General features: G+C 43.1%; 1 protein-coding gene across 4 annotated transcripts in view; it reads right to left on the bottom strand.

Moving 5' to 3' along the window:
• Window positions 1-413: 413 nt before the first annotated feature.
• LOC140421325 (RNA-binding motif protein, X chromosome-like) overlaps window positions 414-23,308 on the bottom strand; it is a 36,194-nt gene continuing 13,299 nt past the window's right edge. For 3 of the 4 annotated variants that reach the window (XM_072505974.1, XM_072505975.1, XM_072505976.1), the window contains exons 7-10: window positions 22,087-22,212; window positions 21,909-22,000; window positions 19,354-21,273; window positions 414-8,505 (exon numbers count right to left, since the gene is read on the bottom strand). In XM_072505974.1, the coding sequence (XP_072362075.1) occupies window positions 20,969-21,273; window positions 21,909-22,000; window positions 22,087-22,212 (523 nt within the window). In that variant the 3' untranslated portion in view covers window positions 414-8,505; window positions 19,354-20,968. The remainder of the gene's footprint in view (window positions 8,506-19,353; window positions 21,274-21,908; window positions 22,001-22,086; window positions 22,213-23,308) is intronic. The other variant, XM_072505972.1, reaches the window with a different exon arrangement.

Raw genomic sequence — 23,308 nt, 5'->3', positions numbered from 1 at the left:
CCGAGCATTTGGAAAGCAGGAACAGGATGGTCCAAGTCAGCATGGATTCACTAAAGGGAAATCATGCTCATGTGAGGATGTCACCATCCGGGTGAACCAGTGGATGATGTGTATCTGGACTTTCAAAAGGCTTTTGACAAGGTCCCACACGAGATTAGTGAGCAAAGTTAAGCTCATGGTATTGGGGGTAATGCATTGACGTGGATAAGAGAATTGGTTGGCAGACAGAAAGCAGTGGGAATAAACGGGTCCCTTTCGGAGTGGTACGCAGTGACTAGTGGGGTAACACAGGGTTCAGTGCTGGGACCCCAGCGGTTCACAATATACATTAATGATTCGGACAAAGGAATTGCATGCACCATACTGGCCTTATGTTTCTAATTCAAATGTACAAAAATAATGTTCACCTCAAGTCAAATTTATTGCAAAACTTTATTAAGTCAAAGACGAACAGTACAGGATGCACATTTTGTATTACGGCCACACAAAACTAAAAAGCAATGTAATTAAATGCATTCCCATTTAGATTTTCCAAGGCCAGATTCTTTGAACATAACAGCTTATCTGGAAGCTTTTGCCCATGTCACTAAGATAAGAGACTCGTCTCAAGCCAACTGAAATTCCAGTTTCCCTGGGTTCGGCATCTAGAATTTTTAGTCTTTCTACAAATATTTCCATTCTTTGGGGCCTGTTTAGCTCAGTTAACTAGACAGCTGGTTTGTGATGCAGAGCAAAGCCAGCAGCACTGGTTTAATTCCTATACCGGGTGAGGTTATTCACGAAGGCCCTGTCTTCTCAACCTTGCCCCTCGCCGGAGGTGTGGCGATCCTCATTAAATCACCCGTCAGCTCTCCCCCTCAAAGGAAAAGCAGCCTATGGTCACCAGGGACTATGGGTTTTACTTCTATTCTATTGTTATAACCAGTTAGAAATTCCCCAAACTATGCGATCAGAAACTTGCAACTACAGCCAAACAGTGAAGCAATAGCATCTAATTTGAAACTCCCAACTCCTCAGCTTTTAACTGCAGAGGAAGCTCGCCATCAACCACTTCTTCACATCCCCAATAACCACCTTTTGCCATTCGGCTAATTGAGGCCTTGCTGGAACTAATTCACACCTTCACCTAAATGCTCCAATTGTTTTTTTTTTAACCTTTCTGCAAATTAGACACCCATCTAATTTTTTCATAAAAATGTCATTGCAGATTTGGGGGTTTTATCCAATAATGTTGCACAATGCAGAGCACTGACCATCAAACAGGCTGCTTTATCCTGAAGGAGCTACATTCACCCAGGCAATTCAGCATGGCATAACATTCCCGACTTGTGCCTTGTAAACCTTGAAACAGTTTTGGGGAGTCAGATGGCAAGTTACTCACTGCACAACTCCCAAACACATAGTAGTATTCAATTTAGCCCCATCAACCCAATGCTGGCCGTCTTTAGAGCAATCCAATTAGACCTGTTTAAAATTGATCATTTCATGGGATGTGAGCATCACTGGAAAGGCCAGTGTTATGATTCCCAGTTGATGTTACAATTGGGTGAGACAATCAGAGAATGGAATCTGCCTCAAAAGACTTAAGTGGAGGAGTCAAGGAAAAAAAACATTAAACACGAAAAAATGGGATGATGTACAATGGGTGGCAGTGGTTAACACTGCTTCCTCAGTACCAGGGACCCAGGTTCAAATCCAACCCCTTGTGACTGTAGTTTTCACATTCTCCCAACGTATAGGCTTCCTCTAGATGCTCCGGTTTTCTCACCGTCCAAAAATATACAGGTTAGCCATGCTAAATTGTCCTGTGGGGTTACAGGATTGTGGCGGGGAGATTGGGCCTGGTGAGGTGCTCCTTGAGGGTCGGTGCACTGTAGGAATTCTATCCTGCTTTACTCACTCATCTTACTAATTAAACAGGTTTTAGGATTAACAGATTACAAAGTACATCTTAATCTATAATGGTCTCATGGGCAGCACAGTGGTGCCGAGGACCCGGGTTCGATCCCGGCCCGGAGTCACTGTCCATGTGGAGTTTGCACATTCTCCCCATGTCTGTGTGGGTCTCACCCCACAATCCAAAGATGTGGAGGGTAGGTGAATTGGCCACGCTAAATAAATAAATTTTAAAAACTGGATAATTTTTAAAAATCTATAACAGTCTCGTTAACAAAGTCCCATTTAAGCACATCTGAGGACTGTGGGTAAATTCACTTGGGGCTTGAAGAGTGCCCCCCCCCCGATGATTGTCATGATAGTTTCCTTAAGCAGCTGTGCTTGTTTACAGCATCAGTTTTAACTATTACTCCATAGCATGACTTTTTGTCAGTCATCCAGGCTCAAAACGTTAGCTCCCTTCTCTCCCCACAGATGCTGTCAGACCGGAGATTGTCCAGTATTTTCTATCTTTGTTTCAGTTCCAGCATCTGCAGTAATTTGCTGAGCAGATTATTCCCTCTTTAGCCCCTGAAAACCAGCTGCTTCCATCAGAGCTATGAGGGCTGCCTTCTCTCTCTTCCCATCTCCAATTGCTATCAAATTAGCCAAACTAAAACTTACCTTACAAGGCCCCTGTTGCTAAGCAACACCCACATGCTTATCTTTTATTTTTCATGCAACTGTAATCTCCAAGCACAATAGAAACAGTTTGAACTGCCCCCACACATGCAAACACCTTTGTCCAGCATGAATACATGTCCTTCCAGGCACTGAAACATTAACTTAGATCCATACTTGTGTTTACCAATAGAAATATCAGTCCATTATTACCTACCCCCAGTTGCCGTTGAACGAGTGGCTCGATGGGCCATTCAATGAGTAGGTTAAGAATCATATTACTGTGGATCTGGAGACAAGTGTACGAGAAAACAAAAGATTTCCTTCCTAAGGGACAATGGTGAATCAGTTTTTCCAGCAAAGATCTTTGCATTTTCTTTCTTGCCCAAAACCCAACTCTTGCTCTCCCTAGTTGTACTATCAGTTAACAGGAACAGCTTCGCTATAATCTCATCTAAACCTGTCGCAACTTTGTTCACCTCTATCAAATCTTCCCTTATCTCCTTTACTCAAAGGGAACCCCAGCCTTTCCAACCTGGTAGCTGAAATTCTCCACCCCCCAAGAACTCTGGTAAATCTCTCCAGTTTAAGGACCCTCGTGTTCTGTTTGAAGTGCGGTGATCAGGACAGGACTCCAGTTGTGGTATAACCTGATCTATATTAAAAAGTCCATTGTAATTAATCTGCTTTTCTACTCAATTCCTCCAATTTATGATGGTCAGTCACCCATGTAGCTTTGCAATTTTATGTGGCTTGTCCAGTTACGTTTCAAGCCACGAGTCGCGGGATGTTCATAGTCTGGGAGTTTCATAACAGCAATGCTAATGACGGTCTGGTGTTGTTTTAACTTGCTCTTGTTGGAGATGGCCATTCCCTGACACATGGCACACGCTATTTGCCCCTTAACCCAAGCCTAAAATGTAATCCAGGTCTTGCTGCATGCAGGCACAGGCTTAAGTGGCTGAGCAGTTGCAAATTTGCAAACATCCCAACTTCTGATCTTATGACGGAGGAACATCTGATTGAAGCCGTTAAAGATGATTGGATTGAGGACACTGCTGAGGAAATTCTGCAGTTGTATCTTGGGATTGAAACGGTTGTGGTTGTTGGGAGGCCGGTCCTTTGCGCTTGGTATAACTGGGAGCCATACTCCCAATTCCCAGAAATTGCAATTTTGCTACAACTCCTACATATTCTAACAAACAGTCACTCTCCCCCCACCTCTGGAATTCAACTCTCTTTACCCCTGGTTTAGAACCAGGCTTTAATGGACTCTGGAGCCATATGGTCCTCTTGGCAAAGCCCCAACTGAGTGTCTATGAACAGGTTATTGCTGAGCAAGGGCCATTGGATTGCAATCAAAAGTAACCATTAATTAATATATTTTATATGAAAACAAAACCAACTTGATTGACATGCTACCACCTCGGACAAGGGCATCAGATGCATGGGAACACCACCAAGTCCCCCTCCCCAAGCCACGCACCATCCTGACTTGGAAACATATTGCCATTCCTTCAATCATTGGTCACAATCCTGGAACTCCTTCCCCAACACTGCCATGTACCTACACCACGTGGACTGCAGCGGTTCAAGAAGGCAACTCAACAACCACCTTCAGGCAAATTAGGATGTTCATAAAATGCTGGTCTAGCCAGCAACACCCATATACCTTGAATAAATATACTTATCAATTATGTTCCTTAAGATTTTCCCAATTCAGTTTTTGTTTCCCATCACTGCAATACTAACCCCTTCTAACAGTGAAGCAGCTCCTAGCTCCTCATACTGACAAGTATCAGCTGAGAGAATTACCATAGGCACAATCCCACATCATCTTGATGTAGAGCCAGTGGGAAAATGTTCCTTGGGAATGGCAGGAGTACGGTGAAGTCTTCAGTCATTCAATACAATCAGTTGAAGATCTATATCAGCTCCATTTTCCTGCCATATCTCTGCTTAGTGCCCACAAATCTATCTCAGTCCTGAATATAAATCAGTTACAAAGCAACCATGGGACTGGGGGGCAAACAGAGCGAGAAAGAAATTGCTCATCTCAGTCCCTATTGAGAGATTATGACACCAGAGGAAAATAGCCTCTCACTATCTACCCCACAATCCTCATTTTTACATGGGATATACAATACTCAGGAAATTTGGCTCAACCAGCCTATACTTGTATTAGTAAAAGGAAATTACTGCAGATGTTAGAATCAGAACCAGCAGAAAATGCTGGGCCATCTCAGCAGTTTAACAGCATCTGTGGAGAGAAGGGGAAGGAGAAGGAACATGTGTTAGGTGCTCCGCTTGAACCTCCTCCTACTTATTTAAATCTATTACAACTCTTTATTTCCCTTCTCTTGTGCTTACTCTAGCTTTTCCTTAAATGCACCAATTTCAACCACAGCCTGTGATATCAGGTTTCAGTCTCATCTGTCTTTGGGAAAGTAGTTTCTTCAGAGTTCCTTATTGAATTTCTTGGTGACTATTCTTTTAAAAAAATGAGTACCCAATTCTTTTCTCCCCCAATTCAGAGGAATTTAGTGTGGCCAATCCACACACCCTGCACATCTTTGGGTTGACTCACGCAGACACTGGGAGAATGTGCAAATTCCACGTATAGTGACCGAGGCTGGGATCAAATCTGGTGACTATTTTATATTGATGGATTTCAGTTATGGTCTTCCAGTTTTCCACACCCACTGAACTTTTAAAATTGATCATCCCTCAGCTTTGTGATCAATAGAAACCCAATCCCATCAATCCTTTTATGATCTGTATACCCAAAGAATGCTGGTATAATCCCGTTGAATCTCTAGCACCTCTATCCATTCTACAATTACCCACTGTACTGAATACGGTTTAACTAACTTCTCTACTTTTCGATTTGACTTGCTTTTTTTAAAAAATAGCTCTGCTAATCTGTGGCATTTTAGCGATATGTATTGGAATTCTTGTTTTCTCTATCCCACCTAGGCCTGAACCTCAAGTAATAAGTGACCCCCTACTATTGTTCCTACCAAAATTTACTACATATTTACATTAACTTCATGTGCTCATTCTACAAGTTAATGTCCTGTAATTTGTTGCAGCCCTCAGCAAGGACCCCAATTTGATGCCATCTGTAAACTTTTGAGTCAAAATCATTAATATAAATGGAGAACATTTTCTGTCGCCCGACTTGTGATATTAATCCAAAATCTATTGAGGCACCTCAACAATTCTTTTGGAAATACAAATAAATTAAATCCACTGCAATATCATTGTCTACTCTGCACTTGAAAGAAACTCAATTGAGGCTGGTCAAGCAAGATTTTTCCTTTTGAAATCAAATTTAATTTCATCTTTCTTTTAAACTAGGGATTATAGGTCCATTCTACTCAATTTCCCATCAGACAACCTTCTCATTCCAAGAAGCAATTCAGTGAACCTCAGTGCTTGGGATGGGTTTAGCACAGTGGACTAAACAGCTGGCTTGTAATGCAGAACAATGCCAGCAGCGCGGGTTCAATTCCCGTACCGGCCTCCCCGAACAGGTGCCGGAATGTGGCGACTAGGGGCTTTTCACAGTAACTTCATTGAAGTCTACTTGTGACAAGAAGTGATTATTATTACCCCCTTTAATGCACATATATGGTTCCTCAAGATGATGTACTTTACTCGAGGTGTGGTCTGTAACATTCATTAACTGTTCTGCCAACAGTTCCACAATCGATAACAGAAACTGCACACATGAACTTCAAGACTAACAGCAGCCCTATGCATTTGTCCCCATTGCCAAGTGGCACAGGTTATATCATTTGCCGTATTCCATTTCAGCCAAATCACAGAGGTGCATCACTCAAGACAAATTAACTTGTAAACTTAAGTTACGGAATGGCAACTGTTCAAATAAGTCAAGCTAATAGAGGATCATAAAATAAAATCACAGATGCTCAGGGAGGTCATTTGGCCCACTGCATCTGCACCAGCTCTGCAAATGAGCAATTCACCTTAATAATAATCTTTATTGTCACAAGTAGGCTTACACTGCAACACACCGGCGACTGTTCGGGTAGAGGGAGAATTCAGAATGTCCAGTTCACCTAACAGCACATCTTTCCCATCTTCTCCACACAGGCCCGCACATTCTTCCTTTTCAGATAACTATTCAATTGAACCTGCCTCCACCACACAGGCAGTGCATTCCGGACCAGAACAAATTACTTCACATTGGTATCCTTTTGCATTCTCAATAATTTCACAAGAGAGCATTTTCTTCCCATCTGTCAAGACTACTCATGACTTTGGATATCTCCACTCTCCGTCTTCTTTTCTCCAAGACAAAACTTCCACAACTTCTCCAAGCCATCGTCATAACTTGACTCTCTTCAATGCATTCCCACCTTTCCTAAAGTTTGACAGCCAGAATCGGATGCAATACCCATGGGGAGGTGGTGGCATAGTGGTATTGTCACTGGATCAAACCAGTAACCCAGGTTAATGCTCTGGGGACCTGGTTTCGAATCTGTAGATCGATATTTGAATGCAATAGAAATCTGGAATTAAAAGTCTAATAACAACCATGAAACCATTGCCGTAAAAATCCATGTTCTTAGGAAAGAAAATCTGCCGCCCTTACCTGGCCTGGCATGTGACTCCAGACCCACAGCAATGTGGTTGACTCTTAACTACCCTCAATTAGGGATGGACAATAAATGTTGGCGCATGAACAAATAAATAAAAAAACTCCAGCTGAGGCCAAACTAGTGTCTTATGCAGGTTCAGAATAACCTCCTTGCTCTTCTACTCTAATGCACCCATTAATAAAGCCTAGAATACTGCATGCTTCATTAACCACAGATTAACTCAACCTGTCATTGCTACTTTCAATAACTAATGTAGATATACATCCAGGTTCCTCTGCTCCTCCTACAATTGTACCTTTTTCTAATTTAAAAAATAGTGCTAGTTAAGTGTTGCTGTTTTTACCCCAATTAAGGGACAATTTAGCATGGCCAATCCATCTTCCCTGCACACCTTGTTATGGGGGCGAGACCCATGCAGACACAGAGAATGTGCAAACTCCACAGGGACAGTGACCCAGGGCCAGGATCGAACCCAAGTCCTTGCCGCCATGAGGCAGCACAGCTAACCACTGTGCTACCGTGCCGATCTCCTAGAATTATACCCTTTCGTTTATTGTCTTTCTGCATTCTTACTACCAACACAAATCACTTCACAATACTCCTCATTGAACTTCACCTGCCACCTATTCACTCACTACATCAACTGGTGTCTGTCCTTTTAAAGTTCCTACAATGTCCACTGTTCACAATGCTTTCAAGTTTGATATCTGCACATTTTGAAACTGAACCCTGTACACCTAGGTCAAAGTCATTAATCTATTGGATTGGATTTGTTTATTGTCACGTGTACCGAGGTACAGTGAAAAGTATATTTCTGTGAGCAGCTCAACAGATCATTAAGTACATGGGAAGAAAAGGGAATAAAATAAAATACATAATAGGGAGAACGAGTATAAGTTAAGTAAAAAGTGGATCTGTTGGGGAGAGCTCGCAGAGAGTCGCCTCGCTCCGGCGCCATCTTGGAATCTATCAGAAAAAGGGTACCAATACTGACCCCTGGGACCCTATTTCAGATAATGGACTGGCTTATTTCCAGTCTTGCTATCGAGTGTATAAAATGGGTTCAGCAGAAGTCCCAAGTACTATCACTGCAGTTTTGACTAATTTATTCAATTGCCCGTTCTTTAACATACTATGCTCAGTGCTGTAACAAACTTAAATGACCAGAGTACCACTATGCTATATTTCTTTCCCAAAAGCAGGTGAGCATTTATGCTGTTTTATTCAACACTCAAGGCTGCACATTTCACGTATGCTGGTCCAATGCTTGCTTGCATATTCTTTGATAACCACATTATTTCAATCCAGACGCCATTTTGATCTGTAATAAAAATATTAGTTTAAGTACTAGCATTTGAAACATTTCCATCAATTACAACAACATATTATCCTGCAGGAATCCTCAGCTTATCCCATTGTCCTGCAGGAATCCTCATCTTATCGCATTAACCTGCACAATCAGTACAGAATTCTCCTGGTGTTATGGTTTCCACCTCCTTTACTACACACTCATCATCTTTCATTGGGTGAAGGTTTTATGACAGGGTACATGTTTACATCACAACGCCACACCACTCCCACCCACTACTACAGAAGGCTATAGAGGCCAAGTCACTCAATATACTTAAGGAAATAAAGTTCTAGACACCAAAGGCATCAAGACATATGGGGAGAGAACTGGAGTATGGCATTGAGATAGAGGATCAACCATACTAATATTTAATGGCATGTTCCTACTTCTACTTGTTTCATGTTTCTACGACTGCTACTCAAAGCCAATTTCAACAGTGATTAACATTTGTTCACACAGCTAGCCAGAAATTCCCGTCAGAAGCAGCAGCAGAATGCAGCCAGGTTTTCTCCCACTTCGAGTGATAATGAAGCCAATTGCAGCATGCCGACTGTTGTTCCAGCTGTTGCACTTATACCTATGCAGCAGCCAGTACAGGCACATGAGGGTGTTGGTGTTCACACTCTGCTGCATGGTAACAAAAAAAAAAATGGGCAGAGCTTCCAAACAAGTGGAGTAGACCGAAACTTTTGATCTCAAGCACTAGGGCACGGAAAGGAGTCGAGACCCTACAAGACAGGTGTACCAGCATTGCTGCTCCATATACTGGAGCCCCAAACAGCAGAGGCAGGGCCACTCCATTTCAAGCTGCTACGTATCGGCATTCTGAAAGCTCTCAATGGATCTCTTAATTATCCATAGTTCAAATCCCATTAAAAAAAATATATAGGTAACGCAAAACAGATCAAGGTGGATGTTTATTTCCCAACGGGCCTCCGCCCATCTGACATCGTCCCATCCTTCTAGCACAACCTATATATTTACCCCAAATAAGTTTTTCCAACTATATATTTACCCCAGATAAGTTTTTCCAATCAAAATAGAAAATTCTGGAAACATTCGAGAACAGGGAGCATCCATGGAGGAAAATTTGTTTAGTTTGATGACTTAAACCAAATCGCTGTAGGTGCCGTGTCCATGATATCTAGATTATATTATGCAATGGAATCAAGGGTATGGGGGGGGGGGGGGGGGGGAAAGAGAAGCAGGTACATGGGGGGGGGGGGGGGGGGGGGGAAGTATGGTGTAAGACATGATCTACTGATTAGCAGATCAGGCTCAACGTGCAAAATGCATTCAATTTCATCTGCCCATTCCACCAGCTTTTCAATATCCTCAATATATTTGAAACTAATACACAACTTGTATTTATATAGCACCTTAATATAATGAAACATTCAGAGGCACTGCACGGCCACGAGTGGAATCAAAATCAGGGATGCATAAAAGACCAAAATTAGAGCGCAGATATCTTGGCGGGTTGGAGAAGATTGTACAGACATGGAAAGCCATGGAGGACTTATGGGCGGCACAGTAGCACTGTTGCTTCATAGCACCAGGGTACCAGGTTCAATTCCCGGTCTGAGTCACTGGCTGTGTGGAGTCTGCACGTTCTCCCAGTGTCTGCGTGGGTTTCTTCCCACAAGTCCCGAAAGGCATGATGTTAGGCGATTTGGACATTCTGAATTCTCCGTCTGTGTACCTGAACAGGCACCGGAGTGTGGCGACTCGGGGATTTTCACAGCAACTTCATTGCAGTGTCAATGCAAGCCTACTTGTGACAATAATAAAGATTGTCATAAAGGGTAAGAATTTTAAAATTAAAAAAATGTGGCCAAGTGGGAACCAACACAAGTCAGCGAGCACAGGGATGATGGGGAACAGGGCAAGGTACAATTAAATTAAATGAAAAGAAAAATCGCTTATTGTCACAAGTAGGCTTCAAATGAAGTTACTGCGAAAAGCCCCTAGTCGCCACATTGCGGCTCCTGTTCGGGGAGGCTGGTACGGGAATTGAACTGTGCTGCTGGCCTGCCTTGGTCTGCTTTAAAAGCCAGCTCTTTAGCCGTGCTAAAGCAGGGTTTAGATGCCTCACACCAGAAAGAGAATACGGAAAGCAGCAAAAAGTGCATTGGTGCAGTCAATTAAGGCATGGATGAGGGTCCCAAGAGCCAAGATAGGGGCAATGTCACAGGTGGAAATAGGCGGTCTTCAGAGATGATACTGGTCAAAAGTTTACCTCAGTATCAAATGTGACATCAAGACTGCAAACAGGCTGGCTCCAGACCGTTGCCAGAGAGAACAAAGGAGTCGATTGCTAAATTTGACGCGAGGGTCAATTTAGTCTTCCCAATATTTCAACTAGAAGAAATTCTTGCGAATTTCAATACTGTCAGATAAGCAGTCGGATAATTGAGCAACAGTGGGAGAGTTGGCAAGGTCAGAATGTGGATGAGAAATACGAAGAGGACTCCCAAGGATCTACCTTTGGCGGACAAGGGTAACATTGTGGGAGGAAGAGAAACCACAGCAGGTAACAATTGGATAGATATGTATGAAATTATATTTTATTTTTGTAATGTTATTCATGTTAAACAAAGGTATTGACATGAATGGGTTTTTTTTGGTTCAGTTCCAACTGTTTCTGTTGCATGTTTAGGATGGGGAAAGTAAAGACCACCTTGGAGAAAGTTGGAGTTGTTGCATAGCAACCAGGGCCCGCTTTTATGAAACAATGTTTGTGTGTTTAACGGAACCCAAAGACAATTGGAAATAAAATCTACTAGGAGGAGTATTTGGGCAAGAAAGCAAGCCCAGAGAAAGTTTGAGAAACTAGGGATTCAGGAAGTTTCCAAGAAAATTGAAGTCAAAAGGAACAAAAGATGAACTGCAAGTGGAAGAGACTATTGTTTGTTGAAGTTAAAGTCAGATCGGGGAAGAGCAGAGCTGAAGAGGTTGGCTCGGGAAAAGCCACAAATCTCAAGCAATCAAGGCTGACATTCTTTGGAACAGCAGTGTGCTTTTGGGGACTAAGTACCAAGAGTTTGTGTTGAAGTCTGGATGCATGTGGCAATTCAAGGCAAATATGGAGAGCAGATCTTTGCTAAAACACTGGTGAAAGCGTGGTTTGAAAAGAGTGGAATCCCTGGGTGGTAGATCCTTGATGTGAGCAGCGGAGGGAAAGCATTTGAAAGATTAGCGTTTCTTGGAATGGAGTGGAGTGATTTTTTTTGGGGGGGGGGGGGGCTAGGAATTAAGAAATCCACAGTAGATAGGTTGGGTGGCATATACCACTTGCTTTCAAAGTGAAGTGCTGTTGGGTTACAGAGGTTCATGTTCAATAAAGGTTTCTTATTCAAAGCTAATTGGCTGCCCCTCCACATTTTCTAAAAAATCTTTATGGTCTTGAAGCAGGGTCCATTCTGGGATCTTTCTTGACTAGTAGTAATTACAATTACACAAGAACATAAGAACTAGGAACAGGAGTAGGCTATCTGGCCCCTCGAGCCTGCTCCGCCATTCAATGAGATCATGGCTGATCTTTGTGGACTCAGCTCCACTCTCCGGCCTGTACACCATATCCCCGAATCCCTTTATTCTTTAGAAAGGCATATATCTTTTTCTTAAAAACATTTAAAGGAGCCTCAACTGCTACACTGGGCAAGGAATTCCAGAGATTCACAACCCTTTGGGTGAAGAAGTTCCTCCTACACTACGTCCTAAATCTACTTCCCCTTATTTTGAGGCTATGCCCCCTAGCTCTGCTTTCCCTGACCAGTGGAAATAACCTGCCCTCATCTATCCTATCTATTCCCTTCATAATTTTATATGTTTCAATCAGATCCCCCCGCATCCTTCTAAACTCCAATGAGTACAGTCCCAGTCTACTCAACCTGTCGTCATAATCTAATCCCCTCAACTCTGGGATCAATCTCCTCTGCACTCCCTCCAGCACCAATATGTCCTTTCTCAGGTAAGGAGACCAAAACTGAACACAATATTCCAGATGTGGCCTCACCAACACCTTATACAATTGCAGCATAACCTCCCTAGTCTTGAACTCCATCCCTCTTGCAATGAAAGACAAAACTCGATTAGCCTTCTTAATCACCTGTTGCACCTGCACACCAACTTTTTGCGACTCGTGCACCAGCACACCCAGGTCCCTCTGCACAGCAGCATGTTTTAACATCTTACCGTTTAAATAATAATCCATTCTGCTGTTATTTCTCCCAAAATGGATAGCCTCACACTTGGCAACATTGAATTCCATCTGCCAGACCCTAGCCCATTCACCTAACCTATCCAAATCCCTCTGCAGACTTCCAGTATCCTCTGCACTTTTTGCTTTACCACTCATCTTAGTGTCGTCTGCAAAATTTGACACATTGCACTTGGTCCCCAACTCCAAATCATCTATGTAAATTGTGAACAACTGCGGGCCCAACACTGATCCTTGAGAGACCCCACTAGTTACAGGTTGCCAACCAGAGAAACACCCATTTATCCCCACTCTCTGCTTTGTTAGTTAACCAATCCTCTACCCATGCTACCACTTTACCCTCAATGCCATGCATCTTTAGTTTATGCAGCAACCTTGTGTGGCACCTTGTCAAAGGCTTTCTGGAAATCCAGATATACCACATCCATTGGCTCCCCGTTATCTACTGCACTAGTAACGTCCTCAAAAAATTCTACCAAATTAGTCAGACACGACCTACCCTTTATGAACCCATGCTGCGTCTGCCCAATGGGACAATTTCCCTCCAGGTGCCCCGCTATTTCCTCCTTAATGGTAGATTCCAGCATTTTCCCTACAACCGAAGTTAAGCTTACCGGCCTATAATCACCCGCTTTCTGCCGACCTCCTTTTTTAAACAGTGGTGTCACGTTTGCTACTTTCCAATCCTCTGGGACCACCCCAGAGTCTAGTGAATTTTGATAAATTATCACTAGTGCGTTTACAATTTCCCTAGCCATCTCTTTTAACACTCTGGGATGCATCCCATCAGGGCCAGGAGACTTATTACAATTAGATCGTAACATTAAATCTTTCCTAGAAGAGGATACAACGTTAGCAATTCTCAAGTCAAAATTTGGAATAGATGCATTTTGAGCTTGGTCAGGCTATCAACTCCACTTGCCTCTATCCCTATAATTCCCTTACTATTCAAAGATCTATTGATCTCAATCCAGCATTGTCTGGGGTAGATCATTCCAAAGATTCAGAGGGAAGACATTCCATAGTTCAAAATGACCAGCCCTTGGAAGTATCAGGCAATACAAGCCCATTCTACTCATCCGTAAAAAAACAATCTAGTGGATGCAGAGACCAAAGCTAGGTGCGGTCTTCACTGAAGCCCTATGTTATTGCATTAAGGCTGGTGTACACTAATCCTTTTCAATAAAGACAAAAATACCATTTACCTTCTTCCTAAATGCTTGCGGCATTTGCATGTTTTGATTCATGTAAAGGATACCCAAATAAATCCCTTTGATAAAAACTAGTCTCAGGTTAAAAAGAACAATCTGCTTCTCAACCTTCCTACCAAATTGTAGAACTTCACACATTGCCCAAACTCAGACCGCGAGGGCAAGCTGAGTGAGACTGGTAGGGATAGAGCAGTTATAAAAGCAAAATAAAAACATAAAATTTCCTACATAACCTAGGACACAAACCAAGGGCTGGGAAATTATAAGTGTCATTATAAATGCAGATGTTATAGAAGATTCCAGATAGGTAAATCTGTAATCACATCCTGCACCGCCTCCCCTGCATCAAGAGCCAAAAATTCTAGTATGTCGATAAAATGAGGGTGCAGATCGAAGTTCAATGGCTAGATGTTCAGGAGCTAGGGAGGATGTTAAAAGTAAGACTCTGGATTACTTGGTGTTAAATGTCAGCAGACAGAATTGGAAGACAGGAGGAGGATCAGTGCATGGTTTCGGTGGTACAGGAGGTATGTATTCGAAAGAGACACCATTTGGTCCCAGTCCTGTTCAGGTGCCAGGCCTTCTCAGAGGTTCACCATGTGGTTGCATGGGGGCAGGTGGTCATTCAACCCCATCAAGCCTGCACCGACCCTCCAAAAGAGCACTCTACCGAGGGACACACCCCCCACCCAAATCGACAGAAAACAGCAAATCATGGTAAATCAATATTTTTCAGACTAGCGGATGTACACAACTGACTTGGACATTGGAATTAAGATTCACCAATAATACCAACCTTGCAGATGTGGCAAATAGAGAATGATAGCAATTGACTAACCAACAATGAAAATAGGTGCAGGTGTAGGCCATCCGGCCCTTCGAGCCTGCACCACATGCAATATGATCATGGCTGATCATGCAAATTCAGTGTCCCACTCCCACTTTCTCTCCGTACCCTTGATAATTTTAGCCACAAGGGCCATGTCCAGCTCCCTTTTGAATATATCCAACAAACCGACCCCAACAGCTTTCTGTGGTAGAGAATTCCACACGGTCACAGCTCTCTGAGAGAAGAAGTTCTTCCTCATCTCAGTCCGGAATGGCTGACCCCTTATTCTTAGGCTGTGACCACTAGTTCTGGACCTTCCCAACATCGGGAACATTCTTCCCACATCTAGCTGTCCAGTCCCATCAGGATTTTCCATGAGAACCCCTCTCATTCTTCTAAACTCCAGTGAGTACAAGCCCAGTCGATCCAGTCTTTCTTCATATGTCAGTCCTGCCACCCCGGGAATTAGTCTGACAAACCTTCGCTGGACACCCTCACCAGCAAGGATGTTCTTCCTCAAACTAGGAGACCAAAATTGCACATAATACTTAAGGTGGGCCTCAGGCCCTGTATAACTGCAGCAAGTCATCCCATTTCCTATACTCCAATCCTCCCTTTTCCTATCCTCAAATCCTCTTGCTATGAAGGCCAGCATACCATTAGCTTTCCTCACCACCTGCTGTACCTGCATGCTGACCTTCAGCGACTGTTCCACCATCACACCCAGGTCCCGTTGCATTTCCTCTTTTCCTAAGCTGCCACCATTCAGATTAATGATTTGCCTTCCTGTTTTTGCCACCTAACATTTACCCACATAATATTGCCCACTGCTCCAGACTGTCCAAGTCACCCTGCAGCCTCCTCACAGCGCACACTGCCACAAACTTTAGTGTCGCCTGCATATTTGGAGATATTGCATGCAATTCCTTCGTCCAAATAATTAATGTATATTGTGAACAGTTGGGATCCCGGCACTGAACCCTGCGGTACCCCACTAGCCACTGTCTGCCACTCTGAAAAGGACCCGTTTATTCCCACTCTGCTCCCTGTCTACCAACCAATTCTCTATTCAAGTCAATACATTAACCCCAATACCATAAGCTTTAGTTTTGCTCACTAATCTCCCTTGTGTGGGACCTTGTCAAAAGCTTTTTGAAAGTCCAGATACACAACATCCACTGGTTCACCCTTGTCCACTCTGCTGGTCATAGCCTCAAAAAATTCCACAAGGTTTGTCAAGCATGATTCCCTTTAGTGAATCCATGCCGACTTGGACAGATTCTGACCCCACTTTCCAAATGCTCAGTTACTTCATCTTTAATAATTGACTCCAGCATTTTCCCCACCACGGATGCCAGGTTCTATTCTATAATCCACCATTCTATAATTACCCGTTTTCTCGCTCCCTCTTTTTTTAAAGTGGGGTTACAATAGCTACCCTCCAATCCATTGGAACTCTTCAGTCAATAGAATGCTGGAAAACGATCACCAATGTGTCCACTATTTCTAGGGCCACTTCCTCAAGTACGTTGGGATACAGATAATCAGGTCCTGGGGACTTCGGGTATTAATCCCATCAATTTGCCCAATACAATTTCCTGACTAATAAGGATTTCCTTCCTTCATGCTAGACCCTTTATCACCTATTATTTCTGGAAGGTTATTTGTGCCTCCTTGTTGAAGACAGATCCAAAATAATTATTCAACTGGTCTGCCATCTTTGTTGCCCATTATGAGCTCCTCATTCTAACTGTAAACAGTCGATAGACTAGCAGAATGGGCAGATAAATGGCAGGTGGAATTTCATACGTATGAGGCATTTTCGCAAGAGGGTTAGGGAGAGGCAAGTGCTTTCTTCGAAGGTGGCAGGATATATGGAGAATACAATTAGCAGAGCATACAGGATCTTGGGTTTCAGGAGTAGAGGCACTGAAGGGAAGTTATGCTGACCGTTTATAGCTCTGATTAGGTCACAACTAGAGTATTGCATCCTGTTCTAGTGACCACTCTGCAGGGTTCCTGAGGGTGCAAGAGTGGATTTACCAGAATGGTTCTAGTGTTGAGAGATGTAAACTATAAAGTTGGGTTAGATAAGCTAGGGCTGTTCTCCTTGGGGCAAAGGAAGTTCCAATGAGATTTGATAAGAGATGTACACGAGTATAACAGGTATAGAGAGGTTGTCAAGTAAATGTGCCCATTAGCTAACTGGACAAGGACGAGCAGTTCTTTTGGACAGGCTATACACGGAGAATGATCTGAAAACATGGTGCCGATGGAGGGCGGTGGAAGCAAAGGTGTTCAATGATTTCAGCACCAAACAGATTGGGCACATTCAGGAAAAGAAAATTGTGACTATTACTACTGCACACATTATGGGTGGGATTCTCCAGCCTCCCAGCCGCATGTTTTGCAGCAGCAGGAGGCAGCACACTTTCCACTGGCTGCAAGAGTTCCCATTGAAGCCACCCCACGCGCTGGGAAACCTATGTGGAGTTGTGCTGCCAACGGGACCAGAGAATCCCATCGCCTGCGCATTTATTCTGGGCGTTCCTGCGCCAGTGCATTTATTCTGAGCGTTCCTGCCCCAGTGCATTTATTCTGGCCATTCCTGCGCCAATGCCTTTATTCTGGGCGTTCCTGCGCCAGTGCCTTTATTCTGGGCGTTCCTGCGCCAGTGCCTTTATTCTGGGCGTTCCAGCGGCAGTGCATGTATTCTGGGCGTTCCTGCGCCAATGCCTTTATTCTGGGCGTTCCAGCGGCAGCACCTTTATTCTGGGAGCACCGGCGGCAGTGCATGTATTCTGGGCGTTCCTGCACCAGTGCCTTTATTCTGGGCATTCCAGCGGCAGTGCATGTATTCCGGGCGTTCCTGCGCCAATGCCTTTATTCTGGGCGTTCCAGCGGCAGCACCTTTATTCTGGGAGCACCGGCGGCAGTGCATGTATTCTGGGTGTTCCTGCACCAGTGCCTTTATTCTGGGCGTTCCTGCGGCAGCACCTTTATTCTGGGAGCTCCGGCGGCAGTGCATGTATTCTGGGTGTTCCTGCACCAGTGCCTTTATTCTGGGCGTTCCTGCGCCAATGCCTTTATTCTGGGCGTTCCTGCGGCAGCACCTTTATTCTGGGAGCTCCGGCGGCAGTGCATGTATTCTGGGTGTTCCTGCGTCTGGCGTTCCTGCACCAGTGCCTTTATTCTGGGCGTTCCTGCACCAGTGCCTTTATTCTGGGCGTTCCTGCGCCAGTTCCTTTATTCTAGGCGTTCCTGCGCCTGTGCATTTATTCTGGGCGTTCCTGCGCCAGTGCATTTATTCTGGGCGTTCCTGCGCCAGTGCCTTTATTCTGGGCGTTCCTGCGCCAATGCCTTTATTCTGGGCGTTCCTGCGGCAGCACCTTTATTCTGGGAGCTCCGGCGGCAGTGCATGTATTCTGGGTGTTCCTGCGTCTGGCGTTCCTGCACCAGTGCCTTTATTCTGGGCGTTCCTGCACCAGTGCCTTTATTCTGGGCGTTCCTGCGCCAGTTCCTTTATTCTAGGCGTTCCTGCGCCAGTGCATTTATTCTAGGCGTTCCTGCGCCAGTGCATTTATTCTCGGCGTTCCTGCGCCTGTGCATTTATTCTGGGCGTTCCTGCGCCAGTGCATTTATTCTGGGCGTTCCTGCGCCAGTGCATTTATTCTGAGCGTTCCTGCGCCAATGCCTTTATTCTGGGCGTTCCAGCGGCAGCGCCTTTATTCTGGGCGCTCCGGCAGCAGTGCATGTATTCTGGGTGTTCCTGCGTCTGGCGTTCCTGCACCAGTGCCTTTATTCTGGGCGTTCCTGCACCAGTGCCTTTATTCTGGGCGTTCTTGCGCCAGTGCATTTTATTCTGGGCGTTCTTGCACCAGTGCCTTTATTCTGGGCGTTCCTGCACCAGTATTCTGGACGTTCCTGCACCAGTGCCTTTATTCTGGACGTTCCTGCGCCAGTGCATTTATTCTGGGCGTTCCTGCGCCAGTGCATTTATTCTCTTTTTGACTCAATGTTTATTCTTAAGGATTAAAACTTATCCCACCACGTTCTAATTGTCAGTGTTCAGCTTGATGTTTTTCATATATCAATTTGTATATTACACATTTGCTGATTTCCAGTCCTACAGAACACTAATTTAAGCACGCTCTCATGGTGGCCAATTTATTCAATAGACAATGCCCCACTTTCTATAAAGTCAAACACAATAAAAGCATGTAACCTACATGGAGGTTAGAGTCTGAAAATTATCAAGCACCTTCCAAAGATTCCAAATTCCTCGCAACGAAATAATAGGGACTCTCATATTGCAAACTTTCTGTACCTTTCAGCATTCTCCTCTCCTGCCAAATGGCAAGCAGCAGAAAAATTACAATTTAAAAAACAAACGGTGCCCTGCTTCAGAACGGTCCAAATCAAATAAAACATCTGCATCTTAATTGATAGGGTTTTCCATTCCTTAAGACCAACCTAGCAAGCTCAACTGAACTGGCAAAAAAATAAGAGCACATAGATTTGTGAACAAGTAATGATATAAAATGATTGCCAAGTACCTGGTTAGTTGCGATCTGTTTTTCATATCTTGAAGGTACCAACCTCCAACTGGCATAGAATTCCACATACCAATATTTACTCAAGTGTTTACTCTATATCCTCACCCTGTAAAAAAACAATACTATTAGTTTAGGTTGTATGATAAATCCATCGCAATACAAATGTGCTACAATTCAATTACTTCTGCGTTAAAATGTAGACTTTAGAAATGAGTGACAAATCACAATTTACACTTTCCATGGGCCATCCAGTCCACTGATGCTGCAGAATATTTGTCCAACGTGGTTCAGAATATTTGCTTTGCTGGTTCTGAGTTTTGCGATACCATACAGAACTCCGTTTCATTTAAAATCGAACAGGAGAATTGCTATATTTGGTGATCGATGGGCTTCCTTATGGAAACAGGTTTCATTTAGTAGGTGACTTAAAGGATCTCGCTGCTCACCGACACAATTCCGTTTTGTTTAAACTGAACGTGGAGTTATGTTTCATGAACGATGTGCTTCCTTATGTAATCGGGTTTCATTTAGTAGGTATCTTAAAATGGTTTGTTGATTACCTACATAATTCCACTTTTTGTTTAAATTCAACATGGAGTTATAATTGGTGAACGATGTGCTTCCTTATGTAACCACAGGTTTCATTTAGTAGGTAACATAAAATAAGGTTTGCGTTGCTTACCGGAGATGCTCTTTTCACATTAAAATGGCCCTTTGAATCGGCTGAGAATGTCCTAGATTCAACTGTCTTTCCTAAGTCTCCAGCTTTTGAACAGTGATAGGCCATTGCAGGTCTTGATGCTCAATTCTTAAAACCATAGCAAATTCCTTTTTAGGTGAGACACTACACTTGCAGAAAATTGAGTCATAAAAGTGTTTTAACGACATTTGGGAAATTTAAGATTTGTATCCATTTTAAGCCAGAACTTAAAAACAAATCACTTTTAAAGATACTCACTGCTGACGATTTGATTTTTTTTTTTAAAAACCAGCTTGCTTCAGAGTCAGCTGTGACTGGAGCTTTTGAGGTTGAATGTTGATCCGGAACTGTAGGAGACTGAAATATAACTGGTATATTTTGAAATTGCAACGTTTCATTGGGCAGTTAATGAACGGCTCATCGCCATTGCTTGCTGTTTCGTGAATTGAGTTGTCTGGACATTTTTCCTTCCCATTTGCAAAAACCAGGTTAATATATTTTGAGTTTGTATTTCCCACCCAGGAGTTTGGTTAAAAAACAAACATGTTTCACTGAAAAAAGTTTCAGTCTTTATTTCACAACAGCACTGGTGCAACAAAGCAAGATCTAGATCTATATATCCATATTTATGTATGGAAAAAGCCACAGACAGTAGCACTGTTATAACATTAACTTTTTTTTTTTCATGTTTAACCAGTCTCTGCACCATTCCCACTAGAATGTACAAACTGACTTTTTTAAAAAAAACAAGAAACCAACAATGAAACAGCAAACCAAAATTAAAATTTCAAAATCTGCTTGCATGGAAAGCACTTGACAGTCCTTTCACCTCAATTTGTCTGTTGTGTTTCAGTAAGGAAGAACAGCACTAAGAGCAAGGGCTTTTTTTGGTCCATGGTTACATCAAGTTCAGTTTTAGTATCTGCTTCGGCCACTGCCCCTGTCGTAGCGGTTTCCACCTCGCCCTGATCCACGATTTCCTCCACGGCTCGAGCTGTTGTACGAGTCGCGCGGGGGATAGCCTCTTTCCATTGGAAGAGCTGGGCCTCTATCTTGCCTACCAACACGATCATTGCGACTACTTGAGTAACTTTCACTTCTGTAGTTATCACGGCCTCCACCATATCCATCCCGAGAGCTGGTGCTGTAGTCATCGTAACGACCACTTCCACTGTAAGATGGTGGGGGCCCTCGTGCAGGTGGAGCGCCACGCGAGTTACCTGCAGGGTCAATGGTCAGGTCATATGGAAACGTTTGAAATATTCCTTACATTTTATAAGATCTACTCACTTACTGCAGCTTTGTTGAAATTTGCACTTTTAAAAACTGATTGCACTTGCAACATTGAGAGATGCAGCAATGAGATGCTCCCATCACTGGGGATCATTTGACACAGGAATGAAGTTTTTGAAATGCAAGACTTAACTCATTTTGGTAGTGTCTCACATTGTCATTCTTCCAGCAACGAATGGGGAGGTTATGCAGAAATATTTCCAGCCTTTAGGTTTTGGTGTGCTCATGTTACTGAATTTATTTGATTATAAAGTTGAATGTGCATTTTCTTAAGTGGCTAGGCATTTTGTTTGACGGATATTGCTCGTCAGCAAGCTTGTACTCTTTTTGAAGTTCATTTGTTTTGCTGTGGATTTCAACTGTCATTTGCTTTGAACTGGGTTTTATCACTGTAGAGATAAACTGCTTGAGGTTCAAAAGACATTTCACTGAACAGTTTATGCAAGACAAAACCACCCAAATTACTACAATTACACCCCTTTTACACTCGCCAAGTCAAAAATGTAATTATTTCTACAATTTTATATAATAACTGGCACTACACAACGAGTTGCCATCTTACCGTAGCCATCATAGGAATCTCTGTAGGAACCACCACTTGGGCGATCGTTGTAATAGTCACGTGGCTCACGTCCACCATATCCATCTCGATCACTGAAATAGAAGTAATCTATTTTAAATGATTTACGATAATAACGTCAGTTGGTTTCACAAATTGCTAATCCAAAACCAGCCCCTACCTATATCCTCGAGATCCATAATCATCGCGTCCAGAGTGAGAATAGTCACGAGAACTATAAGAGTCCCTTGGTGGTGGACCATAATCTCTTGTATCTCTGGAGCTTGGATAATCTCTGCTAGAATAACTGCAAAGTAAAAGATGACCATTAGAAGGGAATTCCTAGCATGTAATGGATGAAAAAGAGGCTGCAAAACATTGCCAGTCCAAAAGTCTAAGAAATCAAAGCTCTTTAGTCAAATAATTAAAACTTCAAATACATGTCCTCATGAGTTTAAAGAGAATGCTTTAGTGTCATGTCACAGGCAGTTGAGGCAAGGACTTTGCATTTATGAAGGCAAAATAATTCAAACTACAACAGGGAGTAGGAAGCCGCGAGATTAGTTTGATATTAGGAAGAAGCCAGCACAAAAAGATGGCCAATTTACTTATGAGCTAATCTAATAATGGAGCCAAGCGAAGTTCAAGACTTGAAAGCCCCCCTCCCCCCAATCTCAGATACTGGTCGTGATCAACAAATAGAAACATCAATGTGCATGATCCACTGGACAATTTCTAGAAAAGCTGGTTTCAATGCTATCAGTCATTACAAGTGGATTCTCTTCCCTTCCACAGCCCACCCACTTCAACAGTAAAATTAGACCATTCGAGTCTCATGGTCTTGCTCTTTTACTCCAGGAGCTGCAATTTTTTCTCCCTCAGTTATCCAATTACTTCAAGGCTGCTGAAGTGGTATCAACTGTGCCACCAGGCAGTTCAACCCAATTCTCAACCACTCATGTATAAAAGAGGGTTTTCTTTATGTCAACCTCTGTTCTTTGTCAATCACCTTACACCTGTGCCATCTAGTTATTGACCCGTCAAGTCACTGGAAACAATTTCTCCATTTGCTCTCAACTAAACCTTTAATTGTCTCCTCTTGGCATTTCTCTATGTGCAGAAGACTCTGGAATAGATTCAATCACACAACTGACTTCTACCCACTCAATGAACATGGCCAGTAATTAATATTTGTTTTTAAAAAAAATAATAAAATCACTTGTATAAAGCAGATTTTTTTTAAAGAACCCCTGTCAACTGCACAATGGGTAGTTAGTCACGGTACCCATTGTATCCAAACCATTTCTCGTAACCAGCCTGACAAGAATGCACATGGATTATTTCTCCAGCAGATAAGCGCAAAATGCAAGAAATAGCTAAAAGTTAAAAATAACCATTATTTT

This window comes from Scyliorhinus torazame, chromosome 5, assembly GCF_047496885.1.
Source record: "Scyliorhinus torazame isolate Kashiwa2021f chromosome 5, sScyTor2.1, whole genome shotgun sequence".
In the NCBI taxonomy this organism is placed as follows: Eukaryota; Metazoa; Chordata; class Chondrichthyes; order Carcharhiniformes; family Scyliorhinidae; genus Scyliorhinus; species Scyliorhinus torazame.
Note: the sequence above shows the minus strand (reverse complement) of the source record. Positions and strands in the feature narration are given on the sequence as shown.